Source organism: Eptesicus fuscus, chromosome 2, assembly GCF_027574615.1.
Source record: "Eptesicus fuscus isolate TK198812 chromosome 2, DD_ASM_mEF_20220401, whole genome shotgun sequence".
In the NCBI taxonomy this organism is placed as follows: Eukaryota; Metazoa; Chordata; class Mammalia; order Chiroptera; family Vespertilionidae; genus Eptesicus; species Eptesicus fuscus.
In genome coordinates this window covers 37779664-37804657 of record NC_072474.1, presented here as the reverse complement: position 1 = coordinate 37804657, position 24994 = coordinate 37779664, and the positions used below count along the sequence as shown (strand labels likewise).

Here is a 24994-nt window from a genome sequence, read left to right as displayed (position 1 = left end):
TCACCACCCCTCCTCCTCGTCATCACCCCTCCTCCTCCTCCTCACCCCTCCTCCTCGTCATCACCACCCCTCCTCCTCCTCCTCACCCCTCCTCCTCCTCACCACCCCTCCTCCTCGTCATCACCCCTCCTCCTCCTCATCACCCCTCCTCCTCCTCACCACCCCTCCTCCTCCTCCTCACCACCCCTCCTCCTCCTCACCCCTCCTCCTCCTCACCACCCCTCCTCCTCGTCACCACCCCTCCTCCTCCTCACCACCCCTCCTCCTCCTCACCCCTCCTCCTCCTCCTCACCACCCCTCCTCCTCCTCACCCCTCCTCCTCCTCCTCACCACCCCTCCTCCTCCTCACCACCCCTCCTCCTCCTCATCATCACCCCTCCTCCTCCTCCTCACCCCTCCTCCTCCTCACCACCCCTCCTCCTCCTCACCACCCCTCCTCCTCATCATCACCCCTCCTCCTCCTCACCACCCCTCCTCCTCCTCAGCACCCCTCCTCCTCCTCCTCCTCACCCCTCCTCCTCCTCACCCCTCCTCCTCCTCACCACCCCTCCTCCTCGTCATCACCCCTCCTCCTCCTCATCACCCCTCCTCCTCCTCACCACCCCTCCTCCTCGTCATCACCCCTCCTCCTCCTCATCACCCCTCCTCCTCCTCACCACCCCTCCTCCTCCTCCTCACCCCTCCTCCTCCTCACCACCCCTCCTCCTCCTCATCACCCCTCCTCCTCCTCACCACCCCTCCTCCTCGTCATCACCCCTCCTCCTCCTCATCACCCCTCCTCCTCCTCACCACCCCTCCTCCTCCTCACCACCCCTCCTCCTCGTCATCACCCCTCCTCCTCCTCCTCACCCCTCCTCCTCGTCATCACCACCCCTCCTCCTCCTCCTCACCCCTCCTCCTCCTCACCACCCCTCCTCCTCGTCATCACCCCTCCTCCTCCTCATCACCCCTCCTCCTCCTCACCACCCCTCCTCCTCCTCCTCACCACCCCTCCTCCTCCTCACCCCTCCTCCTCCTCACCACCCCTCCTCCTCGTCACCACCCCTCCTCCTCCTCACCACCCCTCCTCCTCCTCACCACCCCTCCTCCTCGTCACCACCCCTCCTCCTCCTCACCACCCCTCCTCCTCCTCACCACCCCTCCTCCTCCTCACCCCCCCTCCTCCTCCTCACCACCCCTCCTCCTCCTCACCCCTCCTCCTCCTCCTCACCACCCCTCCTCCTCCTCACCACCCCTCCTCCTCCTACCCCTCCTCCTCCTCACCACCCCTCCTCCTCCTCACCACCCCTCCTCCTCCTCATCACACCTCCTCCTCGTCACCACCCCTCCTCCTCGTCATCACCCCTCCTCCTCGTCATCACCCCTCCTCCTCCTCACCCCTCCTCCTCCTCCTCACCACCCCTCCTCCTCCTCACCCCTCCTCCTCCTCCTCACCACCCCTCCTCCTCCTCACCACCCCTCCTCCTCGTCACCACCCCTCCTCCTCGTCACCACCCCTCCTCCTCCTCACCACCCCTCCTCCTCCTCACCCCTCCTCCTCCTCCTCACCACCCCTCCTCCTCCTCACCCCTCCTCCTCCTCCTCACCACCCCTCCTCCTCCTCACCACCCCTCCTCCTCGTCACCACCCCTCCTCCTCCTCACCACCCCTCCTCCTCCTCCTCATCACCCCTCCTCCTCCTCACCACCCCTCCTCCTCCTCACCACCCCTCCTCCTCCTCCTCACCACCCCTCCTCCTCCTCACCACCCCTCCTCCTCGTCACCACCCCTCCTCCTCCTCACCACCCCTCCTCCTCCTCCTCATCACCCCTCCTCCTCCTCACCACCCCTCCTCCTCCTCCTCACCACCCCTCCTCATCATCACCCCTCCTCCTCCTCCTCATCACCCCTCCTCCTCCTCACCACCCCTCCTCCTCCTCACCCCTCCTCCTCCTCACCACCCCTCCTCCTCCTCACCACCCCTCCTCCTCCTCATCACCCCTCCTCCTCCTCACCACCCCTCCTCCTCCTCCTCACCCCTCCTCCTCCTCCTCATCACCCCTCCTCCTCCTCCTCACCCCTCCTCCTCCTCACCACCCCTCCTCCTCGTCATCACCCCTCCTCCTCCTCATCACCCCTCCTCCTCATCATCACCCCTCCTCCTCCTCACCACCCCTCCTCCTCGTCACCACCCCTCCTCCTCCTCACCACCCCTCCTCCTCCTCCTTCTCACCCCTCCTCCTCCTCACCACCCCTCCTCCTCATCATCACCCCTCCTCCTCCTCACCACCCCTCCTCCTCCTCCTCACCCCTCCTCCTCCTCCTCACCACCCCTCCTCCTCCTCACCACCCCTCCTCCTCCTCATCACCCCTCCTCCTCCTCACCACCCCTCCTCCTCCTCCTCACCCCTCCTCCTCCTCCTCTCACCCCTCCTCCTCCTCCTCACCCCTCCTCCTCCTCCTCACCACCCCTCCTCCTCCTCACCACCCCTCCTCCTCGTCACCACCCCTCCTCCTCCTCACCACCCCTCCTCCTCCTCCTCATCACCCCTCCTCCTCCTCACCACCCCTCCTCCTCCTCACCACCCCTCCTCCTCCTCCTCACCACCCCTCCTCCTCCTCACCACCCCTCCTCCTCGTCACCACCCCTCCTCCTCCTCACCACCCCTCCTCCTCCTCCTCATCACCCCTCCTCCTCCTCACCACCCCTCCTCCTCCTCACCACCCCTCCTCCTCCTCCTCACCACCCCTCCTCCTCCTCACCACCCCTCCTCCTCGTCACCACCCCTCCTCCTCCTCACCACCCCTCCTCCTCCTCCTCACCACCCCTCCTCCTCCTCACCACCCCTCCTCCTCCTCACCACCCCTCCTCCTCCTCATCACCCCTCCTCCTCCTCACCACCCCTCCTCCTCCTCCTCACCACCCCTCCTCCTCCTCACCACCCCTCCTCCTCCTCACCACCCCTCCTCCTCCTCATCACCCCTCCTCCTCCTCATCACCCCTCCTCCTCCTCATCACCCCTCCTCCTCCTCACCACCCCTCCTCCTCCTCACCCCTCCTCCTCCTCCTCACCACCCCTCCTCCTCCTCACCACCCCTCCTCCTCGTCACCACCCCTCCTCCTCCTCACCACCCCTCCTCCTCCTCCTCATCACCCCTCCTCCTCCTCACCACCCCTCCTCCTCCTCACCACCCCTCCTCCTCCTCCTCACCACCCCTCCTCCTCCTCACCACCCCTCCTCCTCGTCACCACCCCTCCTCCTCCTCACCACCCCTCCTCCTCCTCCTCATCACCCCTCCTCCTCCTCACCACCCCTCCTCCTCCTCCTCACCACCCCTCCTCCTCATCATCACCCCTCCTCCTCCTCCTCATCACCCCTCCTCCTCCTCACCACCCCTCCTCCTCCTCACCCCTCCTCCTCCTCACCACCCCTCCTCCTCCTCACCACCCCTCCTCCTCCTCATCACCCCTCCTCCTCCTCACCACCCCTCCTCCTCCTCCTCACCCCTCCTCCTCCTCCTCATCACCCCTCCTCCTCCTCCTCACCCCTCCTCCTCCTCACCACCCCTCCTCCTCGTCATCACCCCTCCTCCTCCTCATCACCCCTCCTCCTCATCATCACCCCTCCTCCTCCTCACCACCCCTCCTCCTCGTCACCACCCCTCCTCCTCCTCACCACCCCTCCTCCTCCTCACCACCCCTCCTCCTCCTCCTCATCACCCCTCCTCCTCCTCACCACCCCTCCTCCTCCTCCTCACCCCTCCTCCTCCTCACCACCCCTCCTCCTCATCATCACCCCTCCTCCTCCTCACCACCCCTCCTCCTCCTCCTCACCCCTCCTCCTCCTCCTCACCACCCCTCCTCGTCATCACCCCTCCTCCTCCTCACCACCCCTCCTCCTCCTCACCACCCCTCCTCCTCCTCATCACCCCTCCTCCTCCTCACCACCCCTCCTCCTCCTCCTCACCCCTCCTCCTCCTCCTCATCACCCCTCCTCCTCCTCCTCACCCCTCCTCCTCCTCACCACCCCTCCTCCTCATCACCCCTCCTCCTCCTCCTCACCACCCCTCCTCCTCCTCACCACCCCTCCTCCTCGTCATCACCCCTCCTCCTCCTCACCACCCCTCCTCCTCCTCACCACCCCTCCTCCTCGTCATCACCCCTCCTCCTCGTCATCACCCCTCCTCCTCCTCACCCCTCCTCCTCCTCCTCATCACCCCTCCTCCTCCTCCTCATCACCCCTCCTCCTCGTCATCACCCCTCCTCCTCCTCACCACCCCCTCCTCCTCCTCACCCCTCCTCCTCCTCACCACCCCTCCTCCTCCTCCTCACCCCTCCTCCTCCTCACCACCCCTCCTCCTCCTCCTCACCACCCCTCCTCCTCCTCACCACCCCTCCTCCTCCTCACCACCCCTCCTCCTCCTCACCACCCCTCCTCCTCATCATCATCCCTCCTTCTCCTCATCATCCCTCCTCCTCCTCATCACCCCTCCTCCTCCTCCTCATCACCCCTCCTCCTCCTCACCACCCCTCCTCCTCCTCACCCCCCCTCCTCCTCCTCATCACCCCTCCTCCTCCTCACCACCCCTCCTCCTCCTCATCACCCCTCCTCCTCCTCATCATCCCTCCTTCTCCTCATCATCCCTCCTCCTCCTCATCACCCCTCCTCCTCCTCCTCATCACCCCTCCTCCTCGTCATCACCCCTCCTCCTCCTCATCACCCCTCCTCCTCCTCCTCACCCCACCTCCTCCTCAACACCCCTCCTCCTCCTCATCACCCCTCCTCCTCCTCATCACCCCTCCTCCTCGTCATCACCCCTCCTCCTCCTCATCACCCCTCCTCCTCCTCATCACCCCTCCTCCTCCTCCTCACCACCCCTCCTCCTCCTCACCACCCCTCCTCCTCCTCCTCACCCCTCCTCCTCCTCCCCACCCCTCCTCCTCCTCATCATCACCCCTCCTCCTCCTCACCACCCCTCCTCCTCCTCATCACCCCTCCTCCTCGTCATCACCCCTCCTCCTCCTCATCACCCCTCCTCCTCCTCACCACCCCTCCTCCTCGTCACCACCCCTCCTCCTCCTCATCACCCCTCCTCCTCCTCATCACCCCTCCTCCTCCTCATCACCACCCCTCCTCCTCCTCATCACCCTTCCTCCTCGTCATCACCCCTCCTCCTCGTCATCACCAACAAGTGCCATTGAGGAGCCACACGTGCACCTCACTGTGGTGCACAGAGCCCCTTCAGTCACAGGAGCCGCCACACGCAGGAGCCAACAGTACAAGGAATTCCTGGCGTGTCAGCATTGGAGATGGAGCCTGCAGGGCAAGGTCCTGGGTGGGGGGTGGGCTGGTGGGAGGCCGGCCGTGTGAGCGTGAAGTGTGAGAAGAGGCAGAGGTGGCAGCGTGTCCAGGGCAGAGATGGATGGGAGAGAGAGAGACAGAGAGAGAGAGAGAGAGAGAGAGAGAGAGAGAGAGAGACAGAAATAGGCAGCAGAGACAGAGAGATAGAGAGAGATCAACAGAGACAGACAGATGCAGAAACAGAGAGAGTCAGAGACAGAGATAGAGAATAGAGAGACAGACAGAGACACCCAGAAAGACAGATGGACAGAGAGAAGGAACGACAGAGAAAGGGGAAAGGAAAGGGTGAGGGAGAAAACAAATGACAAGGAAGCAGTGGGAAGGGGTGGGCTCTCGGGGACCACGTGACGGGGGAGGAACTTGGGGCAGCCCCTCCTCTAGGTCCTCCCCACCTCACGGTGGCTCTCGGTGCGTCGCCACCAGATTTGGGGGCCAGAACTAGGTGCGTGAGAGACTCCCCACTGAGCTCAAATCCACCGGGCACTGTGGGTGGATTCCCGGATCCATTCAGGGAGGGCTGTCCCCAGCGGCCCAGAGCCCGGAGGCCACCAGGTCCGCACACCTGAACTCTTCCTCAACGGCACGCTAGTCTTTCTCACCGGGGCACTGTCTGAGCACTCCGGAGGGCGCACTGTGGACTTTGTCTTCCCAGCAGGTTTTATTAGAAAGAGCAGAACCTGACTCTGAGCAGCTACATCACCACCGGCAGACCCGTGACAACAAATGCAACGTGGGTTCTGTAGACGCGTTTAATTTGCTGTCTAGTGACGTTTAAGATCCCAGAGACAATGAACTTTCAATTTTACAGCATTAGTTCACTTCGTTTTTCTAGGGAGTTAATTTAGATAGGATCCCATGTGACCAAGAGAATTTCGGTTCTGGTGAAAAGGGCTCCCTTTTCCGGCCTCTTGAGCAGGTGAAACTATCACACAGTAGGAACACATCTTGCTCTGAAAGACGAGCTGGCTGAGGACAGCGGCTGTTCCCAAAGATGCAGAGTCAGTGCTTTGGCTTATTGCCATTAGGCCCTCCTGTCGCCTCTGCTGGGCTCGATGCTCTCAACCTGGGAAGCAAATGGCCCTGTCTCTCCTGCAGCCGTTTGGCAATTCCAGTGAGAATTCGGATCCCCTGTCCTCAGGGCGGAGCTGTGATGAGAGCGGGGAGGGAGGCCCTGAGACGGCGGGGCCTCGGCAGGGTCTGCAGCACCTGTGGCTCTTGCCGCCCACCCCGGAGCTGCCCTGCCCCTGAGTCCACGGAGGGACCCTCACCCTTGCTGCCGCCCCTGACTGCTCTGCTCTCTGGTGTCTAGGAGAAAGGTGGCCATTGGATGAATAATTTCAGTTATCACAGGTAAAGAACTCATTCAACCCTTAGCACACGTTTCCGGAGCAGAGGGACGTGCCAGGCCTGCGTACAATACTCTTTGAGTAAAAAAAGGACAGACAATCCCAGCTCGTGGGGGTCCCCGTGCTGGGAACACGCTTGGGACAGTGCCCGTGGCCTGGGAGCTGTGGGCACCCGGCCCCCTCACCCTACCCCCAGTCCTCCCGTGGGTGGGGGGTTTGAGACGCTGCCCTGGCATCCCTCCCCCACCTCACTCTCCCTAAACGTGAGAGCAGCCTTCCCATCTGCTGAGGTTTGACCCCAGGACTTCCCACGTGGAGCATCCCGGGGGCAATGTGGCTGGAAGTGGGACCACGTTTGATGAGACTGCACTGTTTTCACTTGGTTGATAGATTACTGAATAGCGAATCCCTCCAGGTTTCCCAAAGAAGTTCTGATTCACTCTTAACACAGGTTTTTCAGCATCACCTCCCTGTTATCACCACAGGGGGGAGGGGGGCGGCTGACTTGCCCAGGGGGCGGGGCCTGTTTTCCACGCCCAGTCACAGAAGTGCTCCAGGGGGGTGTCCACTCCTGGGAGTCTGTTCACGGTGACCACAGAGTGTCTCCTGCGACCACACGCCTGCAAGTCCCTCTCCCCCTGCTGGCTGGGCTGAATCCCCGGAGAGCCTCTAAAAGACCACCTCATGGGTGGGGGCCTCCCAGCCGACAGCACAGGTGCCCGAGTTTTTCACACATTTGTCAGGTTTCAGGGAAGGTCAGAACCTCAGAGGGCATTCCCCACACTGTGGGGGACAGGGTGTCCCAGGAGGGCTGTGTGAGTGTGTGTGTGTTTGTGTGAGTGTGTGTGAGGCAAGGTGCGACCAGGTGTGCTGAGCACAGGCGGGCTGAGTGGAGGGCCCACTTTGCCTCCCCATCATCCCGTGAGCCTGGTGGTGCCCAGCCCGTCAGACGGGGACCCGCACCTGCCCTGTGTGTTTTTGTGCGTGTTTGCAGCGGCAGCTTGGACTTGCCAGGCCTATACCCGCTCAGGGCACCCTCTCCGGGAACACGTGGAACTCGGAGAGTGGTCTGTGAGGGAGGGACAGGCCCTCACCCGGGCGCTCCCTGTGCCCGCTGTCGCTCGCTCGGGCTGCCGGAGGGGGAGGGGCGGTTACCTGGCGATCTTGTCTGTGCAGGACATGGTGATGAGCTGCTCACCCAGCAGGATGCCGTCCCAGGTCTGCACGGAGCCGGGGCCCCGGACCGGCACGGTCCCCTCCCCGGACTCAATCTTCGTGCGCAGGTGCCCGCGGAACTTCCTGACGATGTGTTTGCTGCTGGTCACTAGGAGATAAGAGGTGGCGTGAGAGGTGGCTGGCACCCTGTGTGCCCAGAGACACAGGCTCCCAGCTTGGAGGGAGGGGGAGGTCTGCCCTCAGAAAAATATCAAGTGCCACTGCCGATGTGTTAGGACAGGGAAGCACAAGTCGGCGCCAGGGCAGGAGGAAGTTCTTCTCTCCCTCAGTGATGTGGTGAAGAGCTGGGCCCCAGGGCACCACCCCTGGAGCGGCTCGGCCCCCTGCCGGGAAAAGGCGGACAGTGGGTGTCTGAGGTGCTGCTGCCATTTGGTCACAGCCGCTCAGCTCTGCCCCAGGCACGGAGCAGCAGCCAGGCCAGCACAGCCAGGGGTGTGTTCCCGCTCACTACTCACACTGAGGTTTGAGTTCCGTCATTTTCACATGTCATGAAGTATTATTCTTGTCACCCTTTCAACTATCTGAACATATGAAACCATGCTTAGTTCATAAGCCACACAGAAAAGAAGGTGGGCGGGATTGGTCTGAGGGCTGTGGTCTGCCCTCCCTGAGAAGGATTTTAATCTTGGCCCTATCGTTTCCTAGCTGCATGGAATTGGGAGTGTTGCTTAAAACCACGGTGACACAGTGATTTCATATTAAAGTTGGGATAATACTGGTGCCTGCCTCCTAGGCTGTGGGGATGACATGAGATAGGACATAGTGCCGGCTGTTACTGAAGGGCTGGGCTGTGTGAGGCAGGGGTCTGCTGTGCCCAGGAATGAGGTGACAGAGCCTAGGGATGGGTCCCTGTGGGTCCCTAATGCCTGTGCTCTGCGTTATTTCTCCTTTCCTTTCCAGAACCCTCTACACACATGCCAGAAGCCAATTCCAGCATGTCAGCAGGGTTGAATCATCTGGGAATGGCTAAAGGCATTTCCCCAAACCTGAAAAGGATGATTGCTTGCTGCCAGACAGCTCAGGTCATCTTAATCTACATGTTATTGCCTCCTACAGGCCAAACACCTGGACAGCTGTAGACAATTCACCAACCTGACAATGGATTCTGTACCTAACCCTACCCTTTGATGTGTATATCTCCACCTCGCCTTAGGACAAATTGTGTTAGTAAAAAGCAAGGGGTCCTGAGATGAGGAGAACTTAGTTCCTTTAGCTAAGTCTTCTCTGACTCCCTATAATGCCTTTCACAATTATGTTTCATCTCTGGACTCTTATTTAATTTATGCACAGCACCTTCTCCAAATTGCTGAACCCTTCTAGTTGCTGGATCAAGACCACCAGCATTACACACACACACACACACACACACACACACACACACACACACAAATGCGTGTGCACAATGTGCCCCCACCCATAGTTATCTGGAGAACTAGCATGAACGAGGGGATGATTATATTTATATTTTCTTTCTTTAAAAAAGTTCTGTATATTAAGTGTAGATTATACTGTAATTTGGAAATAGTTAACTTCTTTGCATACACATTATTTACAAAATAGTACAGTGATTTCTACATTTACTTTATATATGATGACATGGATGGATTCTAGACGCTTTCTTTAAAAAGCTTCAATTTTTGTTTTAGAAGTTATGGAGATGGGATTTCTCTTTTATGTACCCTTACCAAAGACATCAAATAATAAATAACATGTATGTTTATGCAGGTACATTCTCTTACAGATTTCAAAGTAACTTCCAGTATGTTTTCTCATTTCTAAGAGCTAAAGTTATTTTACTACATACCCGTCGTACCCTAAGACCATCTTGTGGGAAGAAAGATTGCCATAATTCTCAGAGAAAGTAAATGTTCAAGAGGTTTCAGATTGCTTTGTGATCCTGCTACCAAGTGAGTACTTGATGAGATCCAGTTTGGACTGGTCCGTGAGTCATCCACAGAAGGAAGAACCAAGGTCAGAGGCTGAGCCTGGGTGGGCACAGCCAAGGAACACCCAGCCCTCCCCCTTCATTGCCGCTTTAAGTGGCACCATGAATCATGACAGTGACGATGATGGTGATGATGGTGACAATGCTGATGACAGTAATGATGGTGATGGTGGTAATGGTGATGACAATGGTGATGGTGAAGCTGATGATGGTGATGATGACGAGGATGATAGTAATGATGGTGATGATGATGATGGTGATGGTGATCATGGTGGTGATGTTGATCATGACAAAGATGATGAGAGTGATAATGATAAATTGAACATAGGATGGTTCATATCAATCAAAAACACATGATGCCCTCTTTGGTTTGACCTAACTTTTTACACTGTCCAGGTGGGGTCTTTATATCACATCACTTATTTATTTATTTATTTATTTTTATTATTATTATTTTAAATATATATTTTTAATTGATTTTTTGCAGAGAGGAAGGGAGAGGGAGAGAGAGTTAGAAACATCGATGAGAGAGAAACATCAATCAGCTGCCTCCTGCACACCCCCTACTGGGGATGTGCCCGCAACCAAGGTACATGCCCTTGACTGGAATCGAACCTGGGACCCTTGAGTCCGAAGGCCAACGCTCTATCCACTGAGCCAAACCGGTTAGGGCAATATCACATCACTTCTTATGGCCGGCAGCCTTGGGAGAGTAGGGGATGAGCATACCTAACAGTTTCCACAGTTTACCACATGTTAGTACCTTGCCTCTTCCATGTGGGGGATGTTTTCTCAGGGAATATCATACTTGCTGTCCCTCTCTTTCTGGGAATTATAGTATTCATAACATTCTTTTAATGCTTCCACTACTGTGCCATATTCCATATCTTGAAAGCGCCTATTATATTGTAGGGTTTTCTCAAATTTTATTCCTTCTTTGGCACAACTAACTTCCCATGAAATAGACCCTACAGTCAATAATGCTATAGCAACAGGGAGGCCTGTTAACAGCTGGTTTCAGGAGCTAGCCCAATGTTTTGGGCACATTAATGTTTCCTCAAGAGTCAGGTGCAGGAGAGGCTCCTGAGAAGTGTTTATTTTGAAGGTGCTAACTCTCAGGCTGCCTTCTCTACCAGCTTCCCGATGAGCATGATCAGTCCCTGGGCTCTGAGTGTTGATGATCTTACAGAGCCCTTTCCTCTGGCTCTCTCGTGCCTAATGGTGAGAGGCAGGAGAGAGTCGAGATGCTACTTCAAGCAGAACAAAATGCCAAGTGAACCAGAAACTGCAGGGAATGGAACTTCAACAACCTGTAGTGAGTTTGCGGTGCACCCTACAGCAGAGATGCGAAACGTGAAAATCCTGCCTGCTGTGCACACATATACACTCCCAAATCCATGAGTACATTCTAGTCTAATTCTAATTGTCCAAGTCACCAGACTCTTCATTATGGTATTTATTAATCTAAACCCTTACCTTTGGAGACTGATGTCATGACAGGGTGAGGGTGGTAATACGCTTTAGGAAACTATTAGGTGAATATTTTATTTTTAGGAGAGAATCAATGAGAGGGGGAGATAAATTGCAGTTGAAGAAGTCCACCTAGGAGCCAAGGTCTAGCTAAAAAGTGACACCTGGTTGCTGTGAGGCAATAAGGGAGAGAAAGAGAGCTGGACATGGGAAAACAGGTATAGGAAAGAAAGAAAACATGCTTTTAAACACCAAATAAACTTTTAAGTTTCAAGTCATCTTCAAAAGGCATAACCTAGAAAGTATACCCGTGAAGCAATCTAGAATTTATTTTAATAATGTCACAGTATTTGTCATGTGATCACATGAGTGTCCTTTGTCTTACTTGATGAAGACAGTGTGTGAGGATAGTGAATAATGAGGCCATTTACATTCATTAATCCTACGATGCACAGACACGTAGGGCGTGTTTCTGTAACTCAGCAGGCAAACCTGAAGACAGAGACTTCAGGAAGTACATCTTAGGTTCCCTGACTTCCTATGGGATTTGGGCTTGTCTCTTGTACTGCCCTAATGTACAATACATGGAATAGGACATAGGAGGCACTTAGCACACGAGTGTAAGATATGACACAACTGTGCTCTTTCTTGTGGCATCTTGTGTGAAACAGGTTGGAGAATTGCACTAAGCTATTAAATTCTTGGGAACATGCAGTCAGAATGGAATTTGTCAGGCTATTTAAGAACATGCCGGAGGAGAAATCAAGATGGCGGCATAGGTAAACACCTGAACTGCTGCCTTGCACAACAACTTCAAAACTACAATTAAAAGACAAAACAGACATCATCCAGAACCACAGGAAAGCTGGCTGAGTGGAAATTTTACAGCTAGAAGGAAAGAGAAAAGCACACTGAGACTCAGAGGAGCTGCGGAAGTAAAGTGCAAAGGTACTGAGGCGCGCGCGGAGAGGGCTGGCAACTGAGTACGCGGCTGGCTTTTTCAAGTCGGAGGGAGACAAAAGCTCCCAACTGCTCTGAACTCCAGTTCCAGGTGAGACTCTGGGGACCCAGACTCATACGGGGAGAAACTGGACTTTCTGGCAGCAGGCAGAACTCGAGGGTGGCTTTCTCTCAGAGGTGCTTGCAGTGATTACCAAGGGACACTGAGACCCGGGGCCTCTTAGGGCAGGGCTGACAGGAAGCCATTGCTGTTTGCTCCAACCTAAGACCCCGCCCCAGCCAAGCTGTGTGCAGAGGCTTTTGCATATGAATGGCCTGGTCCTTTGAAATCTAAACTTACCTAACAAATTGCAGCTGAGTCAGTGAGACCCAGAACATCCAAAAGAAGGCCCAAGGCCCCACAGCAGCTTGCATTGCTTCACAGCTGGGCCTCATCTGGGTACCTCCAAAACCCAAACAAAGAAGAAGAATCTGCAGATCTCTCCATAGCTCCTGCTGGGTGGCCTCAGGCAGAGGCTAAATTAGCACCTCCTTGGAGATCCAAGAGCCAGTGTACCCAGGGGTCAGAGTAGGACCATCCAGATTACAACTCCTCAGATCCATAAGGGGTGCACTCAGGGGGCAGACTCAGTGAGCACCAAAGCCCCACTGAAGCAAGTCTTGCTTCATAAGGGTGTCTCCAGCACAGAAGTTCTCCCATAGTAGACACAGCTGATCCTCACAGCCAATTGGCCTGGAGGTCAATTCCTCCCAGTGATACCAACAACAATCAAGGCTTAACTACAACAAGACTATGCACACAGCCCACAAAGGGGTGCACCAAGAGTGTCCACCTCAGGTAACTGGGGAGGCTGAGCCACTGGGCCCTATAGGATACCTAGCACACAAAAGCCACTCTATCAACTCAGGGAAGCAGCCAAAATGTGGAGACAAAGAAACAGGTCACAAATGAAAGAAATGGAGGAAAGCAAATGACTGGATATAGAGTTCAAAACCATGGTTATAAGGTTTTTCAAGAATTTTCTAGAAAAGGCCGATAAATTTAGTGAGACCCTCGAGGATATGAAAAAGGACTAACTAGAAATTAAGTATACACTGACTGAAATTAAAAATAATATACAGAGATCCAACAGCAGACTAGAGGATCGCAAGAATCAAGTCAAAGATTTGAAATACAAAGAAGCAAAAAACACCCAACCGGAAAAGCAAAAAGCAAAAAGAATCCAAAAATATAAACATAGTGTAAGGAGCCTCTGGGACAACTTCAAGTGTACCAACATCCGAATTATGGGGGTGTCAGAAGAAGAGAGAGAGCAAGATACTGAAAACCTATTTGAAGAAATAATGACAGAAAACTTCCCCCACCTGGTGAAAGAAATAGACTTACAAGTCCAGGAAATGCAGAGAACCCCAAACAAAAGGAATCCAAAGAGGACCACACCAAGACACATCATAATTAAAATGCCAAGAGCAAAAGACAAAGAGAGAATATTAAAAACAGCAAGAGAAAAACAGTTAGTTACCTACAAGGGAGCACCCATACGATTGTCAGCAGAAACTATGCAGGCCAGACGGGAGTGGCAAGAAATATTCAAAGTGAGTGAGTGAGGGGATGAAAGGAGAGTGTGTGGATGAATAGCAAGAACCTACAACCAAGATTACTCTACCCAGCAAAGCTATCATTCAGAATTGAAGGTCAGATAAAGAGCTTCACAGATAAGAAAAAGCTAAAGGAGTTCATCACCGACAAACCAGTATTATATGAAATGCTGAAAGGTATTCTTTAAGAAGAGGAAGAAGAAAAAGGTAAAGATAAAAATTATGAACAACAAATACATATCAATCAACAAGTGAATCTAAAAATCAAGTGAATAAAAAATCTGATGAACAGAATAAACTGGTGAATATAATAGAATCAGGGGCATAGAAAGGGAGTGGACTGACAATTCTCAGGGGGAAAGGGGTGTGGGGGAGTGCGGGAAGAGACTGGACAAAAATCGTACACCTATGGATGAGGACAGTGGTGGGGGTAAGGGCAGAGGGTGGGGTGGGAACCTGGTGGAGGGGAGCTATGGGGGAAAAAAAGAGGAACAACTGTAATAATCTGAACAATAAAGATTTATTAAAAAAATTTAAAAAAGAACATGCCAAGGGAGAGAACTTTGAATTAAGAATATTGGTGAGCTAGAGGGAGGACAGTAGTTGTCCTACAATAGCTTAGCCACAGGGAAGTGCCCAGCATCACCCTGATCAGCTCAGGGTCTCGTCAGCACTGCCTTGGGTCCAGCCCAGGTCTCCCAGAGCCGCTCAGGAAGCAGAATCATCCTCGTGGGGTCTGGCCTCCTCCCGCTAGTCACTCTGAGAGGGTCTGATCAAGACCTACGTAGGCAGAGCCTGTGGCAGGAGCTGCTCTGGCCCCACCGGTAAAAGCTTTGCTGCTGCCACGTCTGCCTGGCCTTCGCAGAGACCCCAGCAGACGCGCTGAGCATGCAGACCTTCCCAGGACACCAGCAGGAGATACATGCCCAATTGGGGCAGGGGGCAGGTTAGGGGTTTCCAATCTGGTGGCTCAACACATGGGTGATCCTTATCCCCAGAAGCCCCGGGGGAATGTTGAAAGTACAGACCCTGGGGCCCCACCACACCAAATGTACCAGAATCTTGGGGAAAGCGCAGGTGGCAGGAACCTGCATGTTTAGAAACTTCCCATGAGGTCCTGCCCTTCCAAGCAGGAATATGGGTTCCCTGCCCTTACTGAACGGGTGAGGGAAGGTGATGGTGGTGATGATGATGGTGAAGCTGAGGATGGTGATCATGATGATGGGGATGATGATGGTGGTAGGACTCTTGGCAGATGGTCTGCAGGACAAGCTGGCCAGGGGCCCCTCCTCAGTGTCCCCAGTAGGATGCACTGGGAGAAACGCCAGCCTCAATAACTCGAGTGCTGCACCTCACTTTTGCCTGGCACATCTGCAGACAAAATGTGAGGAAATACTTTATTCCCCACCCCTCAGCAGCACCTGCCACTTCTAAAAAGCACCATGAAATAAAAGACGCCTGTGTCTGGAAGCAAACCCCAGGGTGCATCCGAGACATATCTGTTTTGTTTTTCTAAACCCCCGGCTTTGCAAGTTGGAGTCAAGGGCTGGGGAGGCCGCAGCAGGTGCCCGAAGTGCAGAGGCGGGAGCCCAATGAGCTAGAACTGCCCCTCTGCGGGGACCAGCGGGCTCAGCGGGACGGGAGCTCCCGCTGGGAGGAGGCTGGATGATAGGGCCAGTCCCACATGTCTGCAGGGCCTCCCCCCAGACCCTGAGGGCCCTTGCCTGGGTCTTCATGATGCCAAACCTTTCAAGTGAAAATGGAAAGATAATTCCAGTAGCGAAATGGACCACATTTCACAGTGTTTTGTGTGTGTGTGTGTGTGTGTGTGTGTGTGTGGGGGGTGGGGGTGCTGGGGTCCTGCAGACCTGGTCTGATGAACCTCTCAAGAAAAATGAACGACTTTGTGTTATTTTTTCCTCTTTCTCTTTCTGAGCTGGTGTGGGAGTGAAGGAACCCCGGTGTGACTCCAGCGGGCTGTGGCCGGTGGAACTCTTTCCTCAGAGGTAGGGCCGCATTCACCGCGGGGCGCAGGCCCACGCCAACCTCGCATGCCGGGGAAGCACCTGGAAAGGTCCCGGGGACTTAGTGGATTACTCTCTCTTGCTTCTCATTAGTCTTGGCTCTTCCACTTACTTTCCATGGGGGTGTTGTATGGACCCAATGTTTGTGCTCCTCCGGGCCTCATGTTGAAGCCCTAACCCCCAGTGAGATGGTATTAGGAGGAGGGGTCTTGGGGAGGTAATTTGGTTCAGATGAGGTCATGAAGGTCCGTTCACCTACAGGTGGAACAGAGTGTTGCCCCTCAGCCTCCACCATTCATTAGGAGCGGATCCCTCATCGCGCACATACATTTAATGGATGGCCTACGTCAGGAGAGTTGCCTCATGCAGTTTCTGGGAGGGAGTGCATGCATGTGCATGTGTGTGGTGTGTGTGCACAATATGTACACACATACTATCAGTCATAGACTTTCTTAGCTGCACACTTTTTATTACACATGGAGACACTGACCCTCAGACCCCGCTATGTCCTCCGCTCTGGAACACGGCTCCCGCCGTGGTGGTGGAGGTGAGTGGGCCTGTGGGCATCTGCTCTGAGAAGCCCCCAGAGGGCAGGTCTTGTGAGGGGGTCAGCACGAACTCTGTGGGTGATGCCCGCTACCCTGGGGAGGTGTCTTTGCTGCCTGGCATTAAGTATTGCTAAAAAACTGAGTTTTATTCTCCCAAAGATGCAAAGAAGGCAAACAAAGCAGCTTGAGTGTGCTGCCACTCCGTGAAATCCCAGTCCCCGTCCTCTTTCATCCTGTCCTCCACTTGGGACAGGGAGTTTCTGACCGATTGAGATGGAGTGGGGACCCATGCAATGGAAGAGCTAACTTTAGATTTCACGTCACTCCTCTCCCGTGACCGGGGCTCTCAGACTGATCTTTGAGAGGGATGGCTACACAGGACGGCAGACACCACCTGTGTCCAGCGTCTCAGGGCCCGGCCACACCACACACGCGGGGTCTGGGCACAGATAGCCTGGGGCCGAGTCCCCGACCCAGGAGAGCATGGGCTGGTGCAAAAGGTAAAAACGCCGTTGCTTACGGTCCTTGGTGATTTCGTAGGGCGAGTGGAGGCGCGCGTCTCCGCAGGGGGACGTGCTCACGTACAGGTGGAACAGGGTGTTGTCCCTCAGCCGGTAGCCGCCGTCCTTCAGCCGCACGAATATGGAGCGCTCCCAGTCCTCTCGCCGCTTGCTGGGGGCAGAAAGAGGCCGAGTCACGACTGTGGGCCAGATGGACACGTCCTGATTGGGGGTGCTTTTGTCCCATTTTGTTATTATTCCCCCGTTTTTTCCTCTTCACCCCTGCGTGGAAACTTCTAGAGTAGGGGAAACCAAGTGAAGGCACACACAGCGGAAACCCGTCCTGTCTGCCTCCCCCAACATTCACATCCAGGCTGATCTTTCCCCAAGCCCGGCCCTGGTGGGTATGTGTGTGAGCCTGTGGATTCACTGTCAGCCCGGCTCTGGTGGGTATGCGTGTGAGCCTGCGGATTCACTGTCAGCCCGGCTCTGGTGGGTATGTGTGTGAGCCTGTGGATTCACTGTCAGCCCGGCTCTGGTGGGTATGTGTGTGAGCCTGCGGATTCACTGTCAGCCCGGCCCTGGTGGGTATGTGTGTGAGCCTGTGGATTCACTGTCAGCCCGGCCCTGGTGGGTATGTGTGTGAGCCTGCGGATTCACTGTCAGCCCGGCTCTGGGGTATGTGTGTGAGCCTGCGGATTCACTGTCAGCCCGGCCCTGGTGGGTATGCGTGTGAGCCTGCGGATTCACTGTCTTGCTGGCCCTGGTGGGTATGTGTGTGAGCCTGCGGATTCACTGTCAGCCCGGCTCTGGGGTATGCGTGTGAGCCTGCGGATTCACTGTCAGCCGGCTCTGGTGGGTATGCGTGTGAGCCTGCGGATTCACTGTCAGCCCGGCCCTGGTGGGTATGTGTGTGAGCCTGCGGATTCACTGTCAGCCCGGCTCTGGGGTATGTGTGTGAGCCTGCGGATTCACTGTCAGCCCGGCTCTGGTGGGTATGCGTGTGAGCCTGCGGATTCACTGTCATGCCGGCCCTGGTGGGTATGCGTGTGAGCCTGCGGATTCACTGTCAGCCCGGCTCTGGGGTATGTGTGTGAGCCTGCGGATTCACTGTCAGCCCGGCTCTGGTGGGTATGCGTGTGAGCCTGCGGATTCACTGTCAGTCCGGCTCTGGGGTATGTGTGTGAGCCTGCGGATTCACTGTCAGCCCGGCTCTGGGGTATGTGTGTGAGCCTGTGGATTCACTGTCAGCCCGGCTCTGGTGGGTATGCGTGTGAGCCTGCGGATTCACTGTCAGCCCGGCCCTGGTGGGTATGCGTGTGAGCCTGCGGATTCACTGTCAGCCCGGCTCTGGTGGGTATGTGTGTGAGCCTGCGGATTCACTGTCAGCCCGGCTCTGGGGTATGTGTGTGAGCCTGCGGATTCACTGTCAGCCCGGCTCTGGGGTATGTGTGTGAGCCTGCGGATTCACTGTCAGCCCGGCTCTGGTGGGTATGTGTGTGAGCCTGCGGATTCACTGTCAGCCCGGCCATGGTGGGTATGCGTGTGAGCCTGTGGATTCACTGTCAGCCCAGCTCTGGGGTATGCGTGTGAGCCTGCGGATTCACTGTCAGCCCGGCTCTGGTGGGTATGCGTGTGAGCCTGCGGATTCACTGTCAGCCCGGCTCTGGTGGGTATGTGTGTGAGCCTGAGGATTCACTGTCAGCCCAGCTCTGGTGGGTATGCGTGTGAGCCTGCGGATTCACTGTCAGCCCGGCTCTGGTGGGTATGTGTGTGAGCCTGAGGATTCACTGTCAGCCCAGCTCTGGTGGGTATGCGTGTGAGCCTGCGGATTCACTGTCAGCCCGGCTCTGGTGGGTATGCGTGTGAGCCTGCGGATTCACTGTCAGCCCGGCTCTGGTGGGTATGTGTGTGAGCCTGCGGATTCACTGTCAGCCCGGCTCTGGGGTATGTGTGTGAGCCTGCGGATTCACTGTCAGCCCGGCTCTGGGGTATGTGTGTGAGCCTGCGGATTCACTGTCAGCCCGGCTCTGGGGTATGTGTGTGAGCCTGCGGATTCACTGTCTTGCGGGCACGGTGGGTTTTGCATGGCCTCCATGGGCACCACGTTTCTGTATTCACAGGAGAAGGGAACTTTGAAGGAGGCAGAGCTCGGCTGCCAGCCAGTGAGGAACCCAGTGCACGGACCCGCTTGCTCTGCGTCCAGCCACGGCCAGGGGGTGCTCCGGTACCGAGGGCCTGCAGCCTTTGAGGGCACGCCCTCTGCCCTGGATGTCTCCCACAGTCATCACACCCCTGGCTCCCCGAGGTGCTGAGGCCACACTGGGTGCTGAGCTGGCCTGGCTGCTCCCTCCCCAGACCCCACTCTCACTGGTATAGGCACCCTGCTTCCTGCCCACTGTCAGCAGCACAGCCTCCCCGCTTCCTGCCCACTGTCACCGGCACAGCCTCCCCGCTTCCTGCCCACTGTCACCGGCACAGCCTCCTTCCTTCCTGCCCACTGTCACGGGCACAGCCTCCCTGCTTCCTGCCCGCTGTCACGGGCACAGCCTCCCCGCTTCCTGCCCACTGTCACGGGCACAGCCTCCTTGCTTCCTGCCCACTGTCACCGGCACAGCCTCCCCGCTTCCTGCCCACTGTCACGGGCACAGCCTCCCCGCTTCCTGCCCACTGTCACGGGCACAGCCTCCTTCCTTCCTGCCCACTGTCACGGGCACAGCCTCCTTGCTTCCTGCCCACTGTCACCGGCACAGCCTCCTTGCTTCCTGCCCGCTGTCACGGGCACAGCCTCCCTGCTTCCTGCCCACTGTCACGGGCACAGCCTCCCTGCTTCCTGCCCACTGTCACCGGCACAGCCTCCTTCCTTCCTGCCCACTGTCACCGGCACAGCCTCCTTCCTTCCTGCCCACTGTCACGGGCACAGCCTCCTTCCTTCCTGCCCACTGTCACGGGCACAGCCTCCTTCCTTCCTGCCCACTGTCACGGGCACAGCCTCCCCGCTTCCTGCCCACTGTCACGGGCACAGCCTCCTAGCTTCCTGCCCACTGTCACCGGCACAGCCTCCCTGCTTCCTGCCCACTGTCACCGGCACAGCCTCCCCGCTTCACCGGCACAGCCTCCCCGCTTCCTGCCCACTGTCACGGGCACAGCCTCCCCGCTTCCTGCCCACTGTCACCGGCACAGCCTCCCCGCTTCCTGCCCACTGTCACCGGCACAGCCTCCCTGCTTCCTGCCCACTGTCACCGGCACAGCCTCCCTGCGTCCTGCCCACTGTCAGCAGCAACCCTGCTCCTGCTGCTCCGGCTGCTTTCACACGTCCTGCCCCATTGGTGATGGATTCTGTTCTGCGGGATCTGAGCTCACACAGGCAGCAGCACAGACATTCTCTCCCCAGGAAGCCCTGGAGGCTCCCCACCAGCCTGTGCTTCCTTGCCTCTCTGCTCCTTCCATGGCCAGGCCCCCCTCACTCTCCCCGAACACCACCCCTGGCCTGCTGGGTGGCTGTTTGTGACTCGCTGCCTTCCGTTGGCTTTCTTCAACCTTTGCTTAACCCTCCCCCCAGGGGTGGGGTGGGGCTGAACCCCTGCCAGCCAGTGGCTCGGTGCCAGCACGCAGCCCGCCCAAGGTCCGTGTGGGCCCTGTGCCTTTGATGACACAGAAAAGTTAGGAATATTCCTGCTGGAGCTCTTGGAGATTTAGGAGAAGCCCTTCCCCACGTTTGGAGAGATTTGCAGCTCTGTCCCCCATGTTCAGCTCCGGCCACTTCCACGGTAGGGCTGCAGCTCACCGCCCCGGGTCAGGCATCGCTTCCCTGGGCCAGCCCGGCGTGCCTCTGGCCCTTCCTGCCCCGTGCGGCTGCTGCACACCTGTCCCCTGGCGCCCCGAATCCGTGGCTTGGAGAAATGCCGTCTCAAAGGATGCAGAACAGCTGGAGAGGCAGGAAGAAGCATTTCTGACAAAGACACAGCCATGAAGTCCCGGTGACCAAACAGCTGGGCACAGGCTCATGTGCACCTGCAGTTCTCCTCCTCTGTTTTGTGGAGATGCTAGTGCAGGGCATCTTGGCGGCCCCAGCAGGCTGCCCAGTACACGGGGCATCCCAACTTGGGAGCACCCTCCTCAGGGTCTGGACAGAACCTGCTTTTAGAACAGCTCCCTGAAGCCATGCTCAGGGGAGCAGCAGGCAGGAGACAGCATCTAAGGCCCACCACCGGCCACTTCCGTCGTCGTGGCGCCCGGGCACAAGGTCTGGGAGGTGGGGCACTCTGGGGCTGTGGGGTGCAGGAGAGGGCTGGAGTTGAACCTGGCTGATGTTTTAGGTGCACTCAGAGCTGCTGGCGGGGACATGGGAAGTTGGCCTGGGCTTGTCTGGTGGCGTTTGAGCCCCGTGGCCTGGGATGGGATGAGACCTGGGGAAGGGAAGCTGAAGGGCAGGTTGTCTCACAGCCCGGCGTTGGAGGGGAAGCAGCTAGTCTTGCAGAAGAAATCCTCGCTCTGAAGAAGTGTCCTTGGCTGAGAAATTGTCAGAATAGGAGACAGACACGGCAGAGGGAGGTGCAAACCCTAGCTGTGCTGCAGGTTGCGGGTGAAAGTCCTGGACGTACTGAAAGTGGCCCCCTCTGAAGTGGGCACGACTTGGTCAAAATGGAGCTGGTGTGTCCGTCACGGGCACGTCTGGGACGCAGTGGGCCAGGGAGCGGGGCGTTGCTCTGGGTAACAAGCACAGTGCCCTCCCTCAGCTCCCTCGCCACCCCTCTGCTTCCAGGAGGGACAGCGCCATCTCCCAGAGACGGCTTTTCTGTGAGGTTTTCTTTCTTTGTAAAATGCAAGGCTAGTTCTGAGATGAGCAACTGGGAGCTAGTGGTGGGAAGAGTATTGCCTTCCCTTAAACCCACTGGGGCTGCCCCCTGGGGGCTGCCTCTGCACCCCTCCTGACAGCCCGCAGTTCCCGCCGTCTCCTTGTGTGTGGAGTTCAGAGGGTGAGTCACCCGAATGACAGTCGGCAGCATGGGGAGCAATGGGGTGACCGTGGCCCTCACCCTCTTTCTGAACAGTGCCCTTGACCCTGCACGCACTCCGCTCCCATGAAGAGAGCATTGCACCAGCTGCCTGTGCCTTGACAGCAGTGTGCTGTGCTGTCGTCTAGAGACCTTCTGCCATGCACTGAACGTGTGTGTCCCCCAAACTCGTTTGCTGACACTAGGAGGTGGGCCTCTGGGAGGCGAATAGTTCATGAAGGTGGGGCCTTAGCCATAATGGGATCAGTGCCCTTATAAAGGAGACCCAGAGAGCTTCCTCACCCCTCCATGTGCGACTCAGTGAGAAGACACTGTCTATAAGCCAGGAAGAGGGTTTATAGACAGCAGACACGGGGCTGCTGGCATCTTGACCCTGGACGACCAGCCTCCTTCTGAGCATCAGTGACTAAGGCCCCAAGCTGTGGTGCAGCCTGAGCTAAGACACCCTGAACGTTTTAATAGAAAATGTCATCGGTGACAAGGCATGTGTGTGGGGGGATGTGCACCTTGCAGATTGTCTGCTACAGTCACGGTCACTCACGGGCAAGCAGGGGTTTCCTGGAAGGAGGCCCGAGAATCCCGGGGGAGGTGTCTGCAATTTCAACGTTTGACTATTCTGTACGGCAACATTGCTGGTGCTTGAAGGACGCCACCCATCGGGTAAAACGTGTGCAGTAGGGGCAGCCATCCACCATGCCTGGGTACAGGGACTAACACCGGAGCTGGCCTTGGCCACCAGCCCGAGCTCACCCCCAGCGCACACGCCCCTGGGACCGGCGCTCACCTGAGGTGCAGCTCCAGCTGCGCGTACAGGAAGTGGAGCAGTGCCCTCCGGGCCACAGTCTCCGCGTGGCAGTCGTTGACCACCAGGCCCTGGTCACTGATGTACTCGCCGCTGATGCACTTGGTCCCTGAGGACAGGACGACAACCTGAGCTTGCCGGACATCCAGGCCTGGGGGCAGAGAAGGCGTCAGTCAGAACACGGAGCGCTGCCTGCTCCACGGGGTGACTCTGCTTCCCCCGCCCACGCCCCCCCCCCCCCCACCTCAGCCCACCCAGGGGCCCGCCGCCCGTGGCTTTGAGATCTCTAAGCGGCGAGCCTCCACGTTCACTGTACTAGACCGCAGACAGCGCAGGCCAGGAGCACCAAACCTGCCGGGGCAAGTCCATGTAATTAGATGGATTGCCTGGGGCAACTGGAGTGAGCAGAGCGCGGAGGAGGCAGGACGGAGGAGAAGAGGGCGGACTGAGCCGAAGTCTCTCTCTTGGTGTGTCAGGGGCTGGCCCACCACGTGTGTGGTGAGACCGCCGGGCAGATGGACCAGAGCTGCACAGTGTCGCTTCCTGTCTGTCCAGGTCCCTCCTTCCTCGGTCTCCGTTTCTGAGGCCCTGAAAACCGCCCAGATGCGGGCTGGGTTGGTCACTGCTGACCCCTCTCTGCTGAGTTCTGGCCGCATGGAGACCTCAGGAAGCAACTGGACATTTGCCTCCCTACGTCTCGGTCACAAAGCAGCAGCCACGAGCTACGCTGCTTTAAGAGAAGTGGAAACAGAATACAACCACCCCCTCGTGGAATCTTCCCCAAGGACCAGCCAGCACACTTAGAAGGAGCTCAAAACGCAGCTGCTCCCCTTTCCACAGGGCCCGGCCCTATGGCAGTGGCTCCCTGGATGGACTGGAAAGACATTTGTCCACGGTACCTCACCCCAGAGGGAGCCACATTCTAACTGAAATGCTTACCAAGTGGCACTGTGGAGGACTAGCCAGTGAGCAGCCATTTTGACAGAGAACTCGTTTTACAGAGCCCAGCTTCATTCAGGCAGGTATTCAGAGTAATGGAAATGAACATTTATAACTATTTCCTGAGGTTCTCCAGCATGCAGATGTCTGGTGCACCTGCGGCATAACTTCTCAACAGACAAGGATTGGAGACCTGGCCCCGCCTCTCCTGGGGCTGGTCCGCGTCTCCTCTTTGGGTTCTGGGGAAAGTAGAGCTGCTGGAAACAGGAACCGCTTCCCCTTCACCCCTCATTAGTCCGCGCTCCGCTTCACTCCAGGCGCTGCCACAGTCATGACAATTTTGTGGCCCAAGAAATGCGCTATTTGCTTCTTCGCTCTCCGCTAACCAGCCTCCTGGGTGCCAGCCCATCCTGAGGAGCAGGAGACACTGAGGGGGCTAAGACACCGTCCCGTCCTTCAGAGGGTTTGTCATGAACTTAGGGAAATGACACAGAGACAGACATGTCTACAGGTATGTTATTGTGTGATAAATATCAGTGAGTGCTGCGCACAGATTGTCACTAGAACCAGAGAAGGGCGGGGGGGGGGTCGGGGGGGCTGCCCACACAGGCTTCCTGAAAGCAGAGGCTGAGTCAGCGATTCCTGGGCAGTGATTTATTGAGAGGGTTTCCTCAGGAGGAACCTGGAAGACAATCGTGGAGACAGGCTAGGATGGGGATGAAGCCAGGCAAAGAGGAGGTGTCACTTGCGTTTAGTTTCAGCTGATCCGATAGAAAACTCTGGAATGTGCAGGGCACCACGGAGGCACCCTGCTGTGGGGGAAGGTGCTGCCGGCTCCCACCCTCTGGGGAGAGGGGCGGGGTCAGTGAGGAGCTGGGAGTGGCACCTATACAGCCTGTTGCTACAACTCAGCTACAATGAATGAAACTCAAGTTGGTGTAGAAGCAGGACTCGGCACACAGAGGTTAGTGGTTATTCCTCGTCCCATAAAATGGCTATTGAGAGTAAAACTCTTATGCTGACAACACGAGGAATGGTCACAGAAAATATAAACACATTGATTTGTATAGAATAAGTATAACAAGTGATCAGAGCTCCCCTCCACCCCCAAAGCACCAAGCCATTAGTTTTGTGGGAGATTTCTACCAACATTGAAGTAGCAGATGATTTCAAGGCCACCTGATGTGTTTCAGAGCATATGAAGATGAGGAAAACTTTCCAATTGTTTTATTATAAAATGACCATATTATCTTGTTTAGAGTGAG

The 24994-nt window shown here is 56.7% G+C and overlaps 1 protein-coding gene across 1 annotated transcript in view; it reads right to left on the bottom strand.

Moving 5' to 3' along the window:
* The window catches only part of ADARB2 (adenosine deaminase RNA specific B2 (inactive)), a 151607-nt gene that overhangs the window by 28651 nt on the left and 97962 nt on the right, over window positions 1-24994 (bottom strand). The window contains exons 5-7 of the mRNA XM_028158691.2: window positions 22773-22941; window positions 16991-17142; window positions 7844-8012 (exon numbers count right to left, since the gene is read on the bottom strand). Of these exons, the coding sequence (XP_028014492.2) occupies window positions 7844-8012; window positions 16991-17142; window positions 22773-22941 (490 nt within the window). The remainder of the gene's footprint in view (window positions 1-7843; window positions 8013-16990; window positions 17143-22772; window positions 22942-24994) is intronic.